The following is a 17,344-nucleotide window of genomic DNA, read 5'->3' as shown; positions in this document are numbered from 1 at the left end:
CTTGTCATACAAATTCAATAATAGTTTTGCTAAAAGAAGTGAGGGGTACATTTTTTTTACATAGAAAATTGTTGTGGAACAACAATTATTTCAACATGGGGAGTTTTTGAGGCAGTGATCACTGCAACTTTGAAAAAGAATTGGATACAGAGCTGAAGCAGAGGAAGAACCGGGATGAAAGGATAGAACAGGGCAGAGAGATTAGGCTTGCATTGTTCCAGCAAAGAGCTGACAAAGACAAGGGGGCTGGAATGCTCTTCACTAGAACATAAATCTGTCGTTCATTGAGCAATTTGCATTGACTTCACACTGATTGTACCTCATTAAAATTCTTTGACTTCTAGCATGTGGGCAAAATACATACGGGAGAAACTGCACACCATGTACCGGAGGAACTTGTCATTTCTCTATGTTCTGCTTACCTGCCCCTTATGGCTGCTCTTGTGCTACTGGATGGAAAGGACTTCAGTGTGATCAAGGTACAGTTGTTGTAAAAAGGCAGTAAACCTTCACTGCTGCTCCTTCACCACCCGATGCCTGGAGGAAGAACGCCTCATCTTCCGCCTCGGAACACTTCAACCCCAGGGCATCAATGTGGACTTCACCAGTTTCCTCATTTCTCCTTCCTCCACCTCACCCCAGTTCCAAACTTCCAGCTCAGCACCGTCCCCATGACTTGTCCTACCAGCCCATCTTCTTTCCCACCTATCCACTCTACCCTCCTCTCTGACCTATCACCTTCATCCCACCTCCATCCACCCATTGTACTCTTTGCTACCTTCCCCCACCCTCCTCCCTAACCTATCACCTCCACCCCCACCCCCACTCACCTATTGTACTCTATGATACTTTCTCCCCAGCCCCACCCTCCTCTCATTTATCTCTCCACCCTTCAGGCACTCTGCCTGTATTCCTGATGAAGGGCTTTTGCCCGAAACGTTGATTTTCCTGCTCCTCAGATGCTGCCTGAACTGCTGTGCTTTTCCAGTACCACTCTACTCCAGAATCTGGTTTCCAGCATCTGCAGTTCATTGTTTTTACCTAGTAAACCATGACACTCAACTCTAAATATCAAATGCTAAAATTTATTCCAAAAATCCTGAAAGTGATCACATACTCTTTGATTCTGTACAGCCTATGACAAAGAAATCTCTTCATTAGTGACACAAAATTTACTTCATAAAATAATTTAGTATGTCCATTAGTTTCCAAAAGCTTATAAATTTAAAAAAAATATAAACCTCAAAATTAGTTTGGGGAGATCAACTAATATAATGTGAGAGTGAAAGTTGACATGTAAACACTCATTGTGCATCAGTAAAACTCTTATCTTCTAACCCCCAGTAACAGAAAAAAATACGTTATTATATCTATTGCCTCTTATATCATAACTGCTGTTTATATTCACACTTGCTGCCTCTGTCTTGGGAAAAATTCATAATTGGAAAAGCACAACTGTCACTATGTCTGTATTTCGTTATTTGCATGAAACAGATGTTTTGGCCATTTGGTCATTATGCTGTGATGTTATTGAAAGTTCTCCGAACTGTTATGGAATTAAAATATTCAATCATACTCCAGACTTTTGAGAGGGTCCTTCAAAAGTTCACTTTGTTGACCATGATTTGTTATGAAAAATTGTTTTTACTGAGCTTTTCTGTTTGCTTTTAGCCTGTGATCCTGGTTTTTATGGGGCTGACTGTCGGCTCAAGTGTGATTGTGTTAATGGTGGAGAATGTGATCGCTTTGAAGGATGCCTGTGTCCTGTTGGATGGCAAGGCCTACACTGTGAGAAGGAAGGTAAAGCAAAATTACAGAATAACAAAAATGTCAACGAGTGCAACTTACGTGGAGGTAATGTCACAAAGGGCTACATGCAAATTTAGAAAAAGGAATGTGACATAGATAGACAGGTTTAAGGAATGAGGAGAGGCTGAATAACCTCCTCAAGTTATGATGTAACCCAAATTGAGGTTTTTATATATGAGAAAATAATTATTGGCAGGATTGTCATTCCACTACTGAATCACAGCCTGCTTTGAAAGATTGAATGAGAACACATTGGGTTATGTATAATGCCTCTCTGGGATTGAAACATTGGTCAGTGTTTACATTTCCAACAGAGTGTGCACTCATAATGCCAAAATAGCCCTCGCGTGTGTTCAGACACAGCCAATGCTATGACAAAACAGGCCACAGGAAGTGTCTACACATGACATCACCAATCCCGTGCACGGTGATGTCAGCATCCATGCATGCACTTCTGATATGGGCACTGGGGAGGCTGGGGTCAAGGTTATGGGAGTCATAACGTGAAGGGCTGAGGCTCACAAAGTGAAGCTTTCCCTTCTCTGGAGCGGTGGGAGACTGTACCTGGAGTGGAGGAAGGCCAACATTAGGAGCCAGCCTTCGTTTCATTCAGTGATGAAGAGGATGGCATGGAGTGAAATGCATACTGTATATATTTCTAAAAATTCAAATTTCAAGAACCTTTTCATACATATGATTCCTGCAGCACCGTGTTTGAAACTGGCTGGTGCTTTCTATCGTTTATCAATGATGTTGGCTTCCTCCTTGCGCATGCATGCTCTATACAACTCAAGGACATTACTGGCTAGGCCAGCATTTGTTGTTCATTCCTAACTACTGTGGAGAATGCACTAGTGACCTGCTTTCTTGAATTGCTGCAGTCCTTCATGTTGCGGTTGTACAGGACATTGGTTAGGCTACTTCTGGAATATTGTGAGCAATTCTGGTCTCCCACCTATCAGAAGGATGTTGTGAAACTTGAAAGGGTTCAGAAAAGATTTACAAGGATATTGCCAGGGTTGGAGGGTTTGAGCTAAAGGCAGAGACTGAAACGGCTGGGGTTGTTTTCCCTGGCATGTCAAAGGCTGAGATTTATAGAAGTTTATAAAATCATGAGGGGCATGGATAGGGTAAATAGACAAGGTATTTTCCTAGAGTGAGGGAGTCCAGAACTCGAGAATATAGGCTTAGAGGTGAGAGGGGAAAGATATAAAAGACACCTAAGGGACAACCTTTTCACGCAGAGGGTGGCCCATGTATGGAATGAGCTGCCAGAGGAAGTGGTGGAGGCTGGTACAATTACAACATTTAAAAGACAGCTGGATGGGTATATGAATAGGAAGTGTTTAGAGGGGTATAGGTCAAGTTCTGGCAAATGGGACTAGATTAATTTAGGATATCTGGTCAGCATGACGAGTTGGACCGAATGGTCTGTTCCGTGCCTCTATGACTCTTATGTTGGAACACCTGCAGAGGTGTTAGGAAGGGATTTCCAAGATTTTAATCCAGCAACAGTGAAGATTCACATCTAAGGTAAGGCTGCTTGTGCAGCACCAGAGGATTAATCTTGTCTTAAAGAAAAAGCAGCTGGATCAATTCAACAGGCCACACAGCATCAAATAATACTGAAACAGGTTTCACATCAATTATCTTTAATCAGGACAGAAGTAAGTTAGAAATCTAACTGTGTTTTAAGCAAATACAGAAACCTAGAAAGAATGGTGGAGGAAGAACAAAAGGGAATATCATGATAGAGTGGAACACAGGAGGGATTAATTGAAAAGAGGACAGCATCCAAATATGGTTCAGTTCACGTTCCCTTTTACTTTACATCTGTTACTGGCCCTGAAATTGCTGGCGTAAGAATGTGCCTCATGATGGCTTCCAGTGCTAATCCCTCCTGAACTTTAAAAACTACAGTTACTTTGGCATACAGGGGCCATCACCGATATGTCCGCAGCCACTGTCCATCCTGTGTTCAGAATCTACACTGCTAGATTAACCTTGAAGAGGAGCTCAACCCCTGCACCCTGACTCCAGCACTCGTTACAGAATTTTTTATCGAAAAAATAGTCCTGCAATTTGTGAAATCCTATTTTGCTTTGCAGGTTTTGGAGAAGTCCCTTTTCAGTTGGTCAGTCCTAGTAGCAGCATTGAGGCAAATGCTGGAGTGACCTTAGAACTCAACTGTACTGCAACAGGATATCCACTGCTAGTGCATGGTGACATTCAGCTCCTTACACCCCATGGGAGTAAAGTAAATGTAAGTATCTGAGCAGAGTAACAGGTTTCTACAGCTCTCTCAATACCACTTTGCTTGATGCCCTTGCTTAATGGGTTGGTGCTTACCTCTTATAAGTCCCTACATATTGGGTTTCTGATATCTGTAAGGAGGATTGAGATCTTGTCAATTCACAATATTACTGTTTATCTCCAGAGATCTGGTGAGAATCCAGAATCAACTGAATGGAATTTCTTTCATAAACGAGACAGAATCCTCATTTTACATAGAATTTACATCACTGAAACATTCAGCCCAATGATGTCCACACAAGCTTTATCCCACCATAATGCACTGAATTACCATATGATTCTCTTCTTCCTCTTGTGTTCTCAAGTTTCTCCTAAAGTACGCTGGTGTCACTTTGTTTTCTGATGTTATGATAATCAATGACTCCTGAAATGCAATTACTCTTAGTTTAATTCCATGGGCAACAGTTTCACTTCATATCAAGGTAGCATTTGACAAAGGAGACATCAACGCGACCTAGAAAAATTGAAGGCAATAAAAATCTCTTTCAACTAATTATCATCATGCCTAACACGAAGCTGGGTGGTGGTGATTGGAGACCAATCATCTCTGTACTAAGACATCATTGCAAGAGATTTTTTTAAACAATTCATTAGTGGGATGTGGGTGTTGCTGGCTAGGCCAGTATTCATCTTGCATCACAATTGCCTCAAAGGCAGTTCAGAGATACCCACATTGTTGTGGATCTAGAGTCACAGGTAGAGCAGCCTAGTTAAAGGACAGTAGATTTTCTTCCCTAAAGGACATTAGTGAACCAGGTGGATTTTTAACAATGATTGACATGGTTGACTTTGGGCCAGCTTTTTATTCTAGATATTTTACTGAATGTGAATTTCTTCATCTGCCATGGTGGGATTCAAATCCCTTTCCCTAAAACATTGATCTGGGGTTTAAGATTACTTGTCCAATGACATGACCACTGTGCCACCACCTCTTTCTTAACTGCTTCATCAATAACATGCCTTCCATTGTAAGGCCAGACATAACAGGCCATTTACTGATGATGTAAGGTGGGTTGTGTTGTAGAACAGAGGGACCCAGGGGTTTAGACGCAAAATTCTTTGAAGTTTGTGTCATATATAGGCAGGGTGGTTAAAAAGGTGTTTCGCAAGCTTGCCTTACTTGCTCAGACCTTTGAGTATATGAGTTGGAAAGTCATATTGAGGGTGTACAGCACATTGGTGAGGCCTCTTCTGGAATAAGCATTCTTTTCTGGTCGCTCAGTTATACAAAGGATATTATTAAGCTGGAGAGGGTTCAGAAGGGATTTACCAGGATGTTGACAGGTATGGAAGATTTGAGTTAGAAAAAAAGGCTGGGTAGGCTGGGGCATTTTTCTACTGAAGTGTGGGAGGTTGAGAAGTGCCTTTATAGAAGTTTATAAAATCATGAGGGGTATAGATAGGGTTAATGGTAAGCATCTTTTCCCTAGGATAGGTAGTTTCAAGACCAGGGGACACATTTTTTAAGGTGAGAGGGGAGAGATTTTAAAAAGACATGAGGGGCAGCTTTTTAACACAGATGGTGGTTCACATGTGGAATAAACTTCCTGAGGAGGTGATGGGTATGGGCACAATTACAATATTTAAAAGACAATTGGATAAGTACATGAATAGGAAAGGTTTGGAGGGATATAGGCCAGGAGCAGGTAGGTGGGACTAGCTTAGTTTGGGGTTATGAAATACTTCACAAAGTAATAAACTACTCATTAACTGTTCCAATTTTGTAACATCCCATTAGCACACCCTTGGCAAAGGCAATTTCAATAACATAGATTGTCTCACATGCAGTTCTAGCAGCAAGAGGAGTATTCCAGCAGTAACAGAGAGAGAAATAAAAGCTTTCACATCCAGCTTCAAGGCATAGCTACTCAAAGCCAACTAAAAATCCTGGTTCTGTGGGAGCTTGACCCCACCCATTCCGGCTGCTTCTATTATTCCAACTTTAAAGAAAAAAAATTAAGGCCTCACAAGCTGTTCAATTTATTGGCATTGAGCAGACTGCTCACCACCTCTGTCTCAACCTTTCTTCATTAAAAACGGACAAAATACACCTACTAAAGCCATAGTATTGTCACACCACTGAATCATGACTAATTTTGTGAGATGGAGAGATGATGGCATAATGGTAGTCTACTGAACTAGTAATTTGTGGCCCATGTGGATTCATATTATACCAATGTATGCACCAACATATTCAGTTAATAAATCTGAAATTTAAAGCTAGTCCTGGTATTGCTAACTATGTACAGCTGTCTGTTGCAAAAACCCAACTAGTTCACTAATTTTCTTTAGAAAAGGAAATCTGCCATCCTTACCTGGCTACATATGACTCCAGAGTTGAAAACTGTGGTGCTGGAAAAACACAGCAGGCTAGGCAGCATCCGAGGAGCAGGAGAATCGAGGGTTCGGGCATAAGCCTTTCTTCAGGAATGAGTCTGGTGTGACAAGCGGGCTGAGATAAAAGATAGGGGGGAGGGGTGCTGGGAATATGATAGATGGAAGGAGGTGAGGATGATAGGCCGGAGAGGGGGTTGGGGCAGAGTGGTCGGGAAGAAGATTGCAGGTCAAGAGGGTGGTGCTGAATCCGAGGGTTGGGACAGAGATAAGGTGGGGGAAGAGGAAATGAGGAAGGTGGAGAAATCTACATTCATCCCGTGTGGTTGGAGTGTTCCTAGGGGGAAGATGAGGCACACTTCCTCCAGACGTCGTGTGGCCAGGGTCTGGTGATGGAGGAGGCCAAGGACCTGCATGTCATTGGCGGAGTGGGAGGGGGAGCTAAAGTGTTCAGCCATGGGATGGTTGGGTTGGTTGGTGCGGGTATCCCAGAGGTGTTCTCTGAAACGTTCCACAAGTAGGCGACCTGTCTCCTCAAAGTAGAGGCCACACGACGCCTGGAGGAAGAGCACCTCATCTTCCGCCTAGGAACCCTCCAACCACACGGGATGAATATAGATTTCTCCCGCTTCCTCACTTACCCTCCCCCCACCTTATCTCAGTCCCAAATCCCGGATGCAGCAGCGCCCTCTTGACCTGCAATCTTCTTCCCAACCTCTCCGCCCCCACCCCCTCTCTGGCCTATCACCCTCACCCTCACCTTCCATCTATCGTATTTCCAGCGCCCGTCCCCCAAATTCCCTCCCCCCCTACCTTTTATCTCAGCCCGCTTGACACACCAGCCTCATTCCTGAAGAAGGGCTTACGCCCAAAACGTCGATTCTCCTACTCCTCGGATGCTGCCTGGCCTGCTGTGTTTTTCCAGCATCACATTTTTCAACTCTGGTACTCCAGCATCTGCAGTCCTCACTTTCTCCTACATATGACTCCAGACTCATAGCAACATGGTTGATTCTTAAGTGTCTTTTGAAATACCCCAGCCAGCTACTCAGTTCAAGACCATCTGGGGACAGGCAACAAATGCTGGCCTTGCCAGTGGCACCCATACCATGTGCAGGAATAAAGAAGAAAAAGGTTAAGGGTTACAGATGAAACAGAACCACTGAGGGTAGAATGGTTGAAATAAACATATCATGAGAGTGATTCCGGATACTTGTGGTTATGAATACTTTAAACTTTATTGACAGTTTTGTTTGCTCTGTGTCCATTTGGCAGATCTAAAATAAATGCTTATGCTGTCCATGGTATATAGTATGCCCATACTCTGTGGCCACAGTTGCTTGCAGACACTAAAGCCTTCTTTTGCATGTATCTCTAGCCACTTGCTCAAACTCAAATGTTCTGCTTGTTTCAAAAATGGAATGAAACTAAATCCCACCTCTTAGGTTTCTAGCACACTACAAAAGAGACAGAGAGATCACTTTGAATTAATTGCCATGCCTGCATTCTGACAGAATTAGCTTTCCAAAAGAAATGTGAAGAACAAACAGTATTATCAAAAACTAATACATTTAAGTTTTAACTCAATTCCTTATTGAGCAAAACAACCAAGCACAATATTTTGAAAAAACACCTGTAAGACAATGGATTGTGAAGGAATCCACACGAAATGTGTTCAAAGTGCAAATAGTGTTCAATTCATTCAATTATGTGACTATTATTCCTAAAATGCAGTTTGATTGATTTACATTGCTCATTTTGGCCATATTTCAGCTGATTACAGGGCCTGATATTTTTCCTGATCGATGTAATAAAAGGATGCAAATTGTTTCAAGTGTTTCGGTTCATTATAACTGACTGCACTTGCATCAAAGTTGGAAAGATATAAATGTGCAACCTGTGCAGTTATGTTTTCTGTTGGTTTAGCTGAAATTTAGGGACTAAATGCAACATTATTAAAGGTAAGAACACAAAACTATTGTGAAATAATATAGAGAATACATTTTTACGTTTTATTAAATAATCAGTTTTTTGTTTCAACTTGATTGTGAGGAAATTCTCCTTGATATAATCACTGAATGAGATAACATGGAAGGAGACCATTTGCCCATCATGACTCTGCTGACTCTTTGATAAAGCTGTCCAATTAATCTCACTCCCCTATTCTCCATAGTCTTGTAAGTATATTCTGTTCAAGTACTTATCTACTTATCTTGTTAACGTGCTGTATAGACTGACCTTGTAGACAGCACATTCCAGATCATAACAATTTATTGCATAAAAGATCTCCCTTCACCTCCTCCTCTGGTCCTGTTGCACGATAAATAATTTAACTCTGCTCAGCACAGTTTGATCCATTTCCTGTATGCTGATAATTAATTAAACTCCAGATGTTGAACTTTGCAGCAAACCAGTTCAGGCCCTGTTAAAGTGTTTTGCAGAAAGTAGCCTTTTGAATACTTCCCTTCTGATGTATACTTAAGAAAGATTGATGTGTTTACCATCAAGCCTTACACTGTCTATGTAATTCTGTTTCAGCCTACAACCACAAAAACAATCATGCATCCAGTCAAACAGACCATAACGTTCTTCAAAGTGTTGAAAATATCACCAAAAGATTCAGGAAAGTGGATGTGCCGTGTCAAGACACCAGCTAGAGTTGCTGTGAGACCATTTAAAGTGTCCGTCAAAGGTAGGTTATTGTTACATAGACTTACACAGCACAGGAAAAGGTCATTCGGTCCAACTGGCCTATGCTGGTTTCTATAACCTTACAAGCCTCCTCCAACCTTCTCCTCTTCTCAGCCTAATAGTGTAATTTTTTATGTCTTTGCCCCTCATCTTTTATTAAACTTCCCTTTCATTCGTTTATAATATTTTCTACAACCACTCCCTCTATGGTTGTCATTCCATGTTCTCACCATTCTTCTAGGTAAGACATTTCAGAACCCCAAAAGGATTTATTAGTGACTATCTTATATTCATGCACCCCATTTTCATGGGTTTCACCCAAAATTGGAATCATGTTCTCAATGTCTACCTTATCAAATTTTTTAATCATTCTAAAGAGTTATATCAGGTCATTTCTCCGCCTACTCATTAGGGGAGAAGACCCCCAACCTGTTAAAACTTTCCTGATGGTTATAACATCCCAATTCTGGTATTATTCCTGTTGATCTCTTTTGCACATTCTCCAGTCCCTCCTTTTCCTTCTTATTACATGAAGGTCAGAAGTGTGCACAGTAATCCCTGTATTTTACAGTAATCACTCGATATTTTTACAGTAAATACAATTTTATTGCTGAAATCCTTTAGTCATACAGTATTGTATGACCCTGCCCTTACAAAGAGTTAACTTCAAGAACAGCAAAATGTAAAACACAACCTGGTATCCTGCCACTGCTGCTGCCTTCCACTCATTCAAACTTTGTTTTGGAATTAACAAAATTCATATTAAACCCCATAAAGTAATACATGTGGCACTAAAGTTGTGCTGCAATGTACCTAAACTTTATCTCTAGAACTTCTTGAAAACAGTTAGACAAAGCCATTACCATCAATGTTGAAATTGTTAATAAACCAAGCAAATGGTCTTTCACAATGTGTCTTTCAGTGACAAATCCCACAATCTGATACCTACCCCATCTAGTGCATTACATCGTAACTACTGATCATCACTTTTATTTTTATTTTACGTTATCTGCGTCTAGTAGCTCCCATATCCAAAGTCTGCATGCGTATTCTGAATTATGTTCCCAGGAATAATGTTGCATATTTTCATCAACTATAAATTAACAGCCTTTTATAACATCCTCCCTTCAGTTGTTGTTCTAACATGCCCATATCGCAGTGGAGCTAAGTCAAAGTAAAATGTTTAGTGTTCTTCACAGAACAGTTTGTTTCTATAACAAAATGTCGATTGTTAAATGTGACATGGCAACTGGATACAACTTTCTCAACAATACTGAGTGCACTAATAGTTACAATAACAATCAATTCAATACAATCAGCCAGCTTTATAACACAGAGCATTTGTACTCTCTAGAAGCAACATAATAGATGCTAATTAATAGACAAGCAAAAGAAATATGTTATAGCCTTGCGCATTTTTAAAAAGATACCCAAGAGATTGTGAAACCTATAGTTCCTGGAAATAGTTCATGACAAAGTCTCAGCCAATCAAAGTGAACTTGCTCACAATTCAGGACTTTTTTTACCTGCAGAATAAATTGTCTAGTGGTCATTTGAAATTTGACATTTTTGAGTTAGTGCCTGATGAGTGCAAGACAAAGTCTTCAGTGACATCTGTCTCATGAGCAATATTCAAAATGTTTTATTGTGTACTGCCTTGCTTCCTCTTGGTGCGCCTCCAAGACAGGCTTCTTCAACACATTTCCATGAGTATGCCTTAACGTACTGCTAAATGTCCATTTCCGACAGTCCCTCCTTCACCACAGACCCCACCAACTAAAACCAATAGTGGCACTCGATTTATTATTGTCAAGGCCAATGTTGAGCCACATATTGGAGATGGACCAATCATCCTAACAAGACTGCTTTACAAACCGGCTGGAGCTTTGGAGTCATGGTCATCAATTGAAGGTAAGAAATGATTTCTTCATGGTCCCTCCTTATTTAGAGGCATTATCTGTAATTTTGTTGCTTTAAGTTGGCACATTGTCAAATGAAATGGATGAACAGTTGGGGCATATTAATAATAAGGACTCAATGAAGAATATAAAAATCTCATTGATTTTGTTCATATCCAGAATGTTTTTAATCATCACTCAGTTTCATATATTCAAAAATTGCCACACCATGAGGTTGCTGCCTTGTTGGTTGAGTCTACTGTGTGTAAGAGCGGATATCACATTAAAATGTGCAGATTTGATCAGGTTTGGTGGAAAGCAGGCATTGGGAGTGGATTAGGTTCTGGGCTATGACATTGGCAACAAGCCGGGGTCCAGGGGACTGACTCTGGCAGCAGACTTGGATCTAATTTGCTGACAATGGCAGCAAGTATCCTGTTAGGAACGGATTTTCTAAATGTTGGCATTCCTGAGATGCTTGGAGACCCTGCAGCTTTCAGCATTCCAAATCAAGTTCAATAATTTTAGGAACTGAGCAACCTCTTCCACATGCTTTCCCCACCCCATACAACAGGTTCTGACATCACATGGGCTGCTTTCACCACAGCCAACACATATTCACCCACTGATGGTCCTCATTTGCAGATTTTCTTTCATAGTGAGTTAGGGAGATCCATTCATTTGTCTGCCCAACTGCTTTGCTCTCTTGCCTAGGCTCCATCTCCATCCATGGTTTACCCCTTCCCCACCTCCCTCCAGCCTATGTGCAGCATATATCCCAACCTCTTCGTAGCTGCAATCAGTTCTGAAGAATGGCCATTGGACTCGAAACATCGACTATGTTTTCTCTCCACAGACTATGCCAGACCTGTTGAATTTCTCTAGTTATTTCTATTTTTGAATTAGTAATGGATTTCAGTTCCAATTTTCTGGCAAAGTTATTAGAATTGAATTTGGAGAGAAGGGAACTAGTTATAAAAATTAACAACACAGTTAGATTGGCAAGGAATTTTAATTCATAAAATTCTTGGAACTGGTAATTTTCCATTGGATGATATATATTTGATGTAATTTATTAACTGTTAGACCTAATGTCTCAAAATGTTGTCACAAGTTAGTATTATAGAAGTCAAGCATGCTTTTAAGCTGATAAATTTTCAGGGTCAGATGTAGTGGATGAGTTGAGGCTGTTGAGTGAGACAAGGGAGGAAATAATAGGGGCATTGGCAATAATTTTCAATTCCTCTCTAGCCACAGGAGAGATGCCAGAGTATTGGAAGACAACTAGTGTGGTGCTGTTATTCAAGACGGGAGAGAGATAAACTAGTAAATTGTAGGTCTATCAGTTTAATTTGAGTGGAAGCAATTCTGAGGGACAGGATTATATTGCACTTGGAGAGGCAGGGACTAATCAAGAATAGTCAGAATGGTTTTGTTAAGGGGAGGTCTTGTCTGACCAACTTGATTTGAATTCTTTTTAAGAGATAATCAAGTATGTAGATGTGGGCAATGCATTCAATGTAGTCTACTTGGACTTGATTAGATTAGATTACTTACAGTGTGGAAACAGCCCTCCGGCCCAACAAGTCCACACCGACCATCCAAAGAGCAACCCATCCAGACCCATTCCCCTACATTTACCCGTTCACCTAACACTACAGGCAATTTAGCATGGCCAATTCACCTAACCTGCACATTTTTTGGACTGTGGGAGGAAACCGGAGCACCCGGAGGAAACCCACGCAGACACAGGGAGAAATGTGCAAACTCCACACAGACAGTTGCCTGAGGTGGGAATTGAACCCAGGTCTCTGGTGCTGTGAGGCAGCAGTGCCACCATGCCGCTCTCAAAAGCCAAAGTTTCAGCAAGACTTTTGATAAGGTTCTGCATGGGAGACTGATAGCGAAGGCATGAACCCATAGAATCCAAGGAAATTTGGCAATTTGAATACAGAACTGGCTTTGTGGCAGGAAGCAAACGGTGATCGTTGAGAAGTGTTTTTGTGACTGGAAGCCTGTGTGCAGTGGGATCCCACAGGGGTCAGTTTTGAGGCTTTTGCTGCGTGTGGTATATATAAATGATGTAGACTTGATTGTGGCAATGTTGATCAGTAAGTACATAGATGATACAAAAATTGGTGGGGTGATAAGTAGGAGGATAGCTTAGCTTACAAACAGATATAGACAGGCTGGTCAGTGGCAGATGGAATTCAGTCCAGATAAACATGAGGTGATGCACTTGGGAAGGATAAACAAAGCAAGCAAATATGTGATGAACAGTTGGACGCTGAGAAACACCAAGGTTGAGAGGGATTTGGTATGCATAACCGCCAGTCCCTTAAGGTAGTGAGATTGGTAGATATAGTTGCTAAGGCAACTTAGGGATACTTGCCTTTATTAGCACAAGGCATAAGAGTTTAAAGAGCAGGAAGGTTTTGCTGGAATTGTGTAAAATGTTGATTAGCCATAGGAGGGATGCAATTGTACTGGAGAGGGTGCAGAAGAGATATGTCAGAATGCTGCCTGGGCTGGAGAATTTTAGTTATGAAGAGAGATTGGATAGTCTAGAGTTATTTTCCTTGCAGCAGAGGAGACTAAGTGGGACTTGATTAAAATATATAAAATTATGAAGGGCGGGGACATAGAATAGTTATGTGGTTGTTTTTGGCTGGTGCAGACTTGATGGGCTGAAGGACCTATTTCTGTTCTGCAGACCTCGAGACCTGTAAATGAGTTCTGTATCCTGGGATCCCTTGTTGAATGGAGGGAGGTCTGAGATCAGGAGGGGTTCCCAGATTAAAATTTTGTGTTGGGGACGGTTCTGTATTGGGTTGTGATTTGCTTCGCTAAATAACCCCCTTCCTCTCTCGTGGCGAAGAGGAACATTTGCATCAATAGATCTTATCTGATGCTTAGGAAACAATTAGTTGAACTGGTGAGACAAAGAAAGACCGGAAATATAATATTACCTTTCACAACCTCACAATATTTCATAATGTCAATAGCATATTCTTAAAGAGTGGTTACTTTTGTGATGTATGAAATGAAACAGACAATTTACTTACAACAAATGCCACAGACTGCAATGACCAGCTACTTACATGATTGCTAGGTGTTGAATATTACAAGGATTCTGGGTAGGACTCCCTCCGTGATAGTGCTAACTAATACCCCATGGGATCTTTCACATCTACCTGAGCAGGGACTTGTTCTGTTGGATATGGAAGAGGATTCTGCAGATCAATAGAATAATTAATTTTTATTTTAATCATTTTCAAGTTGCTGAATAGTGAATTGTTAGGTTCTTTTTCTCCTAAATCATTCATGGACATGAACATCGGTCAGCATTTTTTGTGAATCCCCAGTTGCCCTGGAGAAGGTGGTGGTGATCTGCCTTCTTGAACTGCTGCAGTTCCTGGGATGTAAGTGCTCCTATAGTGCTGATAAGAAGGGAGTTCCAGAATTTTGTCATGGCAATAGTAAAGGATCAGTGATATAATTCCAAGTCAGGATGGTTTGGCTTGGAGGTAAATCTGCAGGTGGTGGTGCTCTCTTGTGTCAGCTGCCTTTGCCCTTCAAGATGAAGCACTAAAAGGATTATCAAAAAATTTGGAAGGCTTTTAAAAATTTTGTTACTAATCTTATTGTTTACTGACGGAATTTCCTCAAAGAGGTTTCCTTGAGGTTATGCACATGGGATATCTTGAAACCTTTCCACAGCAATGTGACTGGAATTAAATATTTCAACCTATTAACTGTTAAAATGATTTCTCTGCATCTACATAACAATGATGCTGGTCTTGGAACATGTGGCATGTAATAAATTCTGTGGAAGGGAGAACTACTTACCTCAGTTTTATTCGAGGAAATATAACAAATTTATAAACATCTTGAAGTGATTTACGTCATCCTGTGTTCACAAGCAACTGATGAGTATTAGACATTGTCACTTTACAGTACAGACAGCATCTGTATCAGAAGAAAACAAGATTCAAAAAGCAGTCATAAAGGTAATTATTTGCAGGACTACTTCACCAGAGGCACAGAAGAATAAAACAAAGAAATGCTACGGCGATGAGACTCTCCCAGTTAGTCCTCTTCTGCAATATCAGTGAGATAGCAGTTGCAAGCTATAAATTTCAGTTGCTACATTTCTAAACCTGATTCAAAACAACCTCTCACATGTTCAGTTTTGGGCACCCTCCTTAGGAAGAAGGCTTAAGTCTTTGAGCAGCCCAGTTTTGTCAGAATGGTTCCCAATATGCAGGAATTTAGCAATGATGGGATCCTGAATAAATTTGTTATACATCTCAGAAGAGAGTGATTTAAATCTATAAGCAGATTGAAAAGTGTATAATAAAGAAGGGAATGAATAGGGCATATACAGAATGTTTCATGTTGTTACTTTTACAAGGTGATACAACATTCAGATGAAGTCAACTGAGATCTTTATTTCAAAGAATGTATAATTTATAATTGCAGAAAGATTAATGTTGCAAGATAAATACAGCCAGTGAAAAAGATGCATGCTTATTTGTTAAATAACTGATATTAAGACAGATTGGCATTTAAAAGTACAGCATCTTTGGAGGTAGTGGTGCTCCCCATGTATTTGCTTTCCATGTCCTTCAAGTTGATGGAAGTCTCAAATTAGGGAGATATTGCTGAACTGATTTGGAGATGCTGGTGTTGGACTGGGGTGTACAAAGTTAAAAATCACACAACATCAGGTTATAGTCCAACAGGATTAATTGGAGGCACTAGCTTTCGGAGCACCACTCCTTCATCAGGTGGTTGTGATGAAGGAGTGGCGCTCTGAAAGCTAGTGCTTCCAATTAAACCTGTTGGACTATAACCTGGTGTTATGTGATTTTTAACTTTGCTGAACTGGTACCACAAAAGAAAAACATACCTTTTATTCCAGCATTACTGGTTCATTGAATCTCGAAGACTAGTCAAAATAATCTGCATATTATTTTTTGCTTTCAGTGACAGATCCATCAGAATTGGTGAAGCTGGACAATCTACAACCAATGTGCCAGTACAATGTGTGCATACAACTGAGCAGGCCCGGAGAAGGAGGAGAAGGACATCCTGGTCCTGTAGCAAGTTTCTGGACTGATTGCCCAAGTAATGGAATGCACACATTTTATTACTGAATACTTCTATGTGTGTGCTTCGTAATAATTCTATTCATTATGTTAGGACTTTTATACAAATGGGAAAGATTTTTGCAAGACCAACTCTTAAATGGGATATCCTTTAGTTGCCAAACCTTCAGGAATCTCCAGGAACTAAAGATGAATCTCTAGGATGCTATTGTGATCAAAAGGAATTACTTATTTTAACTTAATTTGATTCATTCGTGGGATGTATGCTTCATTGCTCACTAATTTTTCTGAAGAACTTGGTGTTGAGCTGCTTTCTTGAACTACTTGAGGTGTAGGCACAACCTCAGTGCTGTTAGGGAGGGTGGTCTATGATTTTATCCAGCAACAATGAAGGAACAAAAGTAAAGTTCGAAAGCATGAGTGGCATGGAGGGAAACTTGGAAGCATTGTGTTCCTATGTATTTACTGTCCTTCCAGGTAGTAGAGGTCATGGGTTTGGAAGGAGCTTTGGTGTGTTAGTGCAGTGCAAACGGTGGATGGTATGCACTGCTGTTGGTTTTCATTGCTAATGAATTTTGAAGGATGGTGCTGACAGCAGGCTGCTTTGTCCTCAATGGTGCTAAGCTTTTGGGTGCTCTGTTTAGTCAGGCAAGTGCAGAGTACTCCATAACACTCCTAACTTGCGCCTTATCAATAGAGAATTGGGTTTGTGGACAGGTGAGTAACTTAATCCAGAATTCCTAGCCTGTTCTTGTAGATAACATGTTTATATAATTGTTCCAACTCAGTTTGGTCAACAGTTGCCTCCAGGTAGTAAATACTCCCTTGAGTATGAATTGGTGATGGTTAGATTCTGTCTTGTTGAAGATGGCCATTGCCCAACATTTATGTGACGCGAATGCTACTTGCCACTTGTCAGCCCAAACATAGATGTGGTCCAGGTCTTGCTGCACATGGACACAGATTGCAACAGCACCTGTGGGAGAGGAGGGGTTCTCAAATGGTGCTGAATATTATTCAAACATCAGCAAGTATCCCTACTTCTGACCTAATGATGGAAGAAGATCATTGATGATATTGCTGGAGCTGTTTGGGGCAAAGACTGTACTCTGAGGAATTCATGGATGCCCAGTCTGGGTTGCTAGATTTGTTCAAAGTATATCCCATTTAGCACGGTGATACTGCAAC

The 17,344-nt window shown here is 40.8% G+C and overlaps 1 protein-coding gene across 1 annotated transcript in view; it reads left to right on the top strand.

Moving 5' to 3' along the window:
• Positions 1–17,344, top strand: part of tek (TEK tyrosine kinase, endothelial) — a 126,280-nt gene that overhangs the window by 50,259 nt on the left and 58,677 nt on the right. Inside the window, exons 6-11 of the mRNA XM_043717289.2 lie at positions 345–479; positions 1,672–1,800; positions 3,918–4,072; positions 8,995–9,148; positions 10,897–11,058; positions 16,035–16,175. Of these exons, the coding sequence (XP_043573224.2) occupies positions 345–479; positions 1,672–1,800; positions 3,918–4,072; positions 8,995–9,148; positions 10,897–11,058; positions 16,035–16,175 (876 nt within the window). The remainder of the gene's footprint in view (positions 1–344; positions 480–1,671; positions 1,801–3,917; positions 4,073–8,994; positions 9,149–10,896; positions 11,059–16,034; positions 16,176–17,344) is intronic.

This window comes from Chiloscyllium plagiosum, unplaced genomic scaffold (assembly GCF_037043375.1).
Source record: "Chiloscyllium plagiosum isolate Xiang-an unplaced genomic scaffold, Cpla_swu_hap1 HiC_scaffold_2, whole genome shotgun sequence".
Lineage (NCBI taxonomy): Eukaryota > Metazoa > Chordata > Chondrichthyes > Orectolobiformes > Hemiscylliidae > Chiloscyllium > Chiloscyllium plagiosum.
Note: the sequence above shows the minus strand (reverse complement) of the source record. Positions and strands in the feature narration are given on the sequence as shown.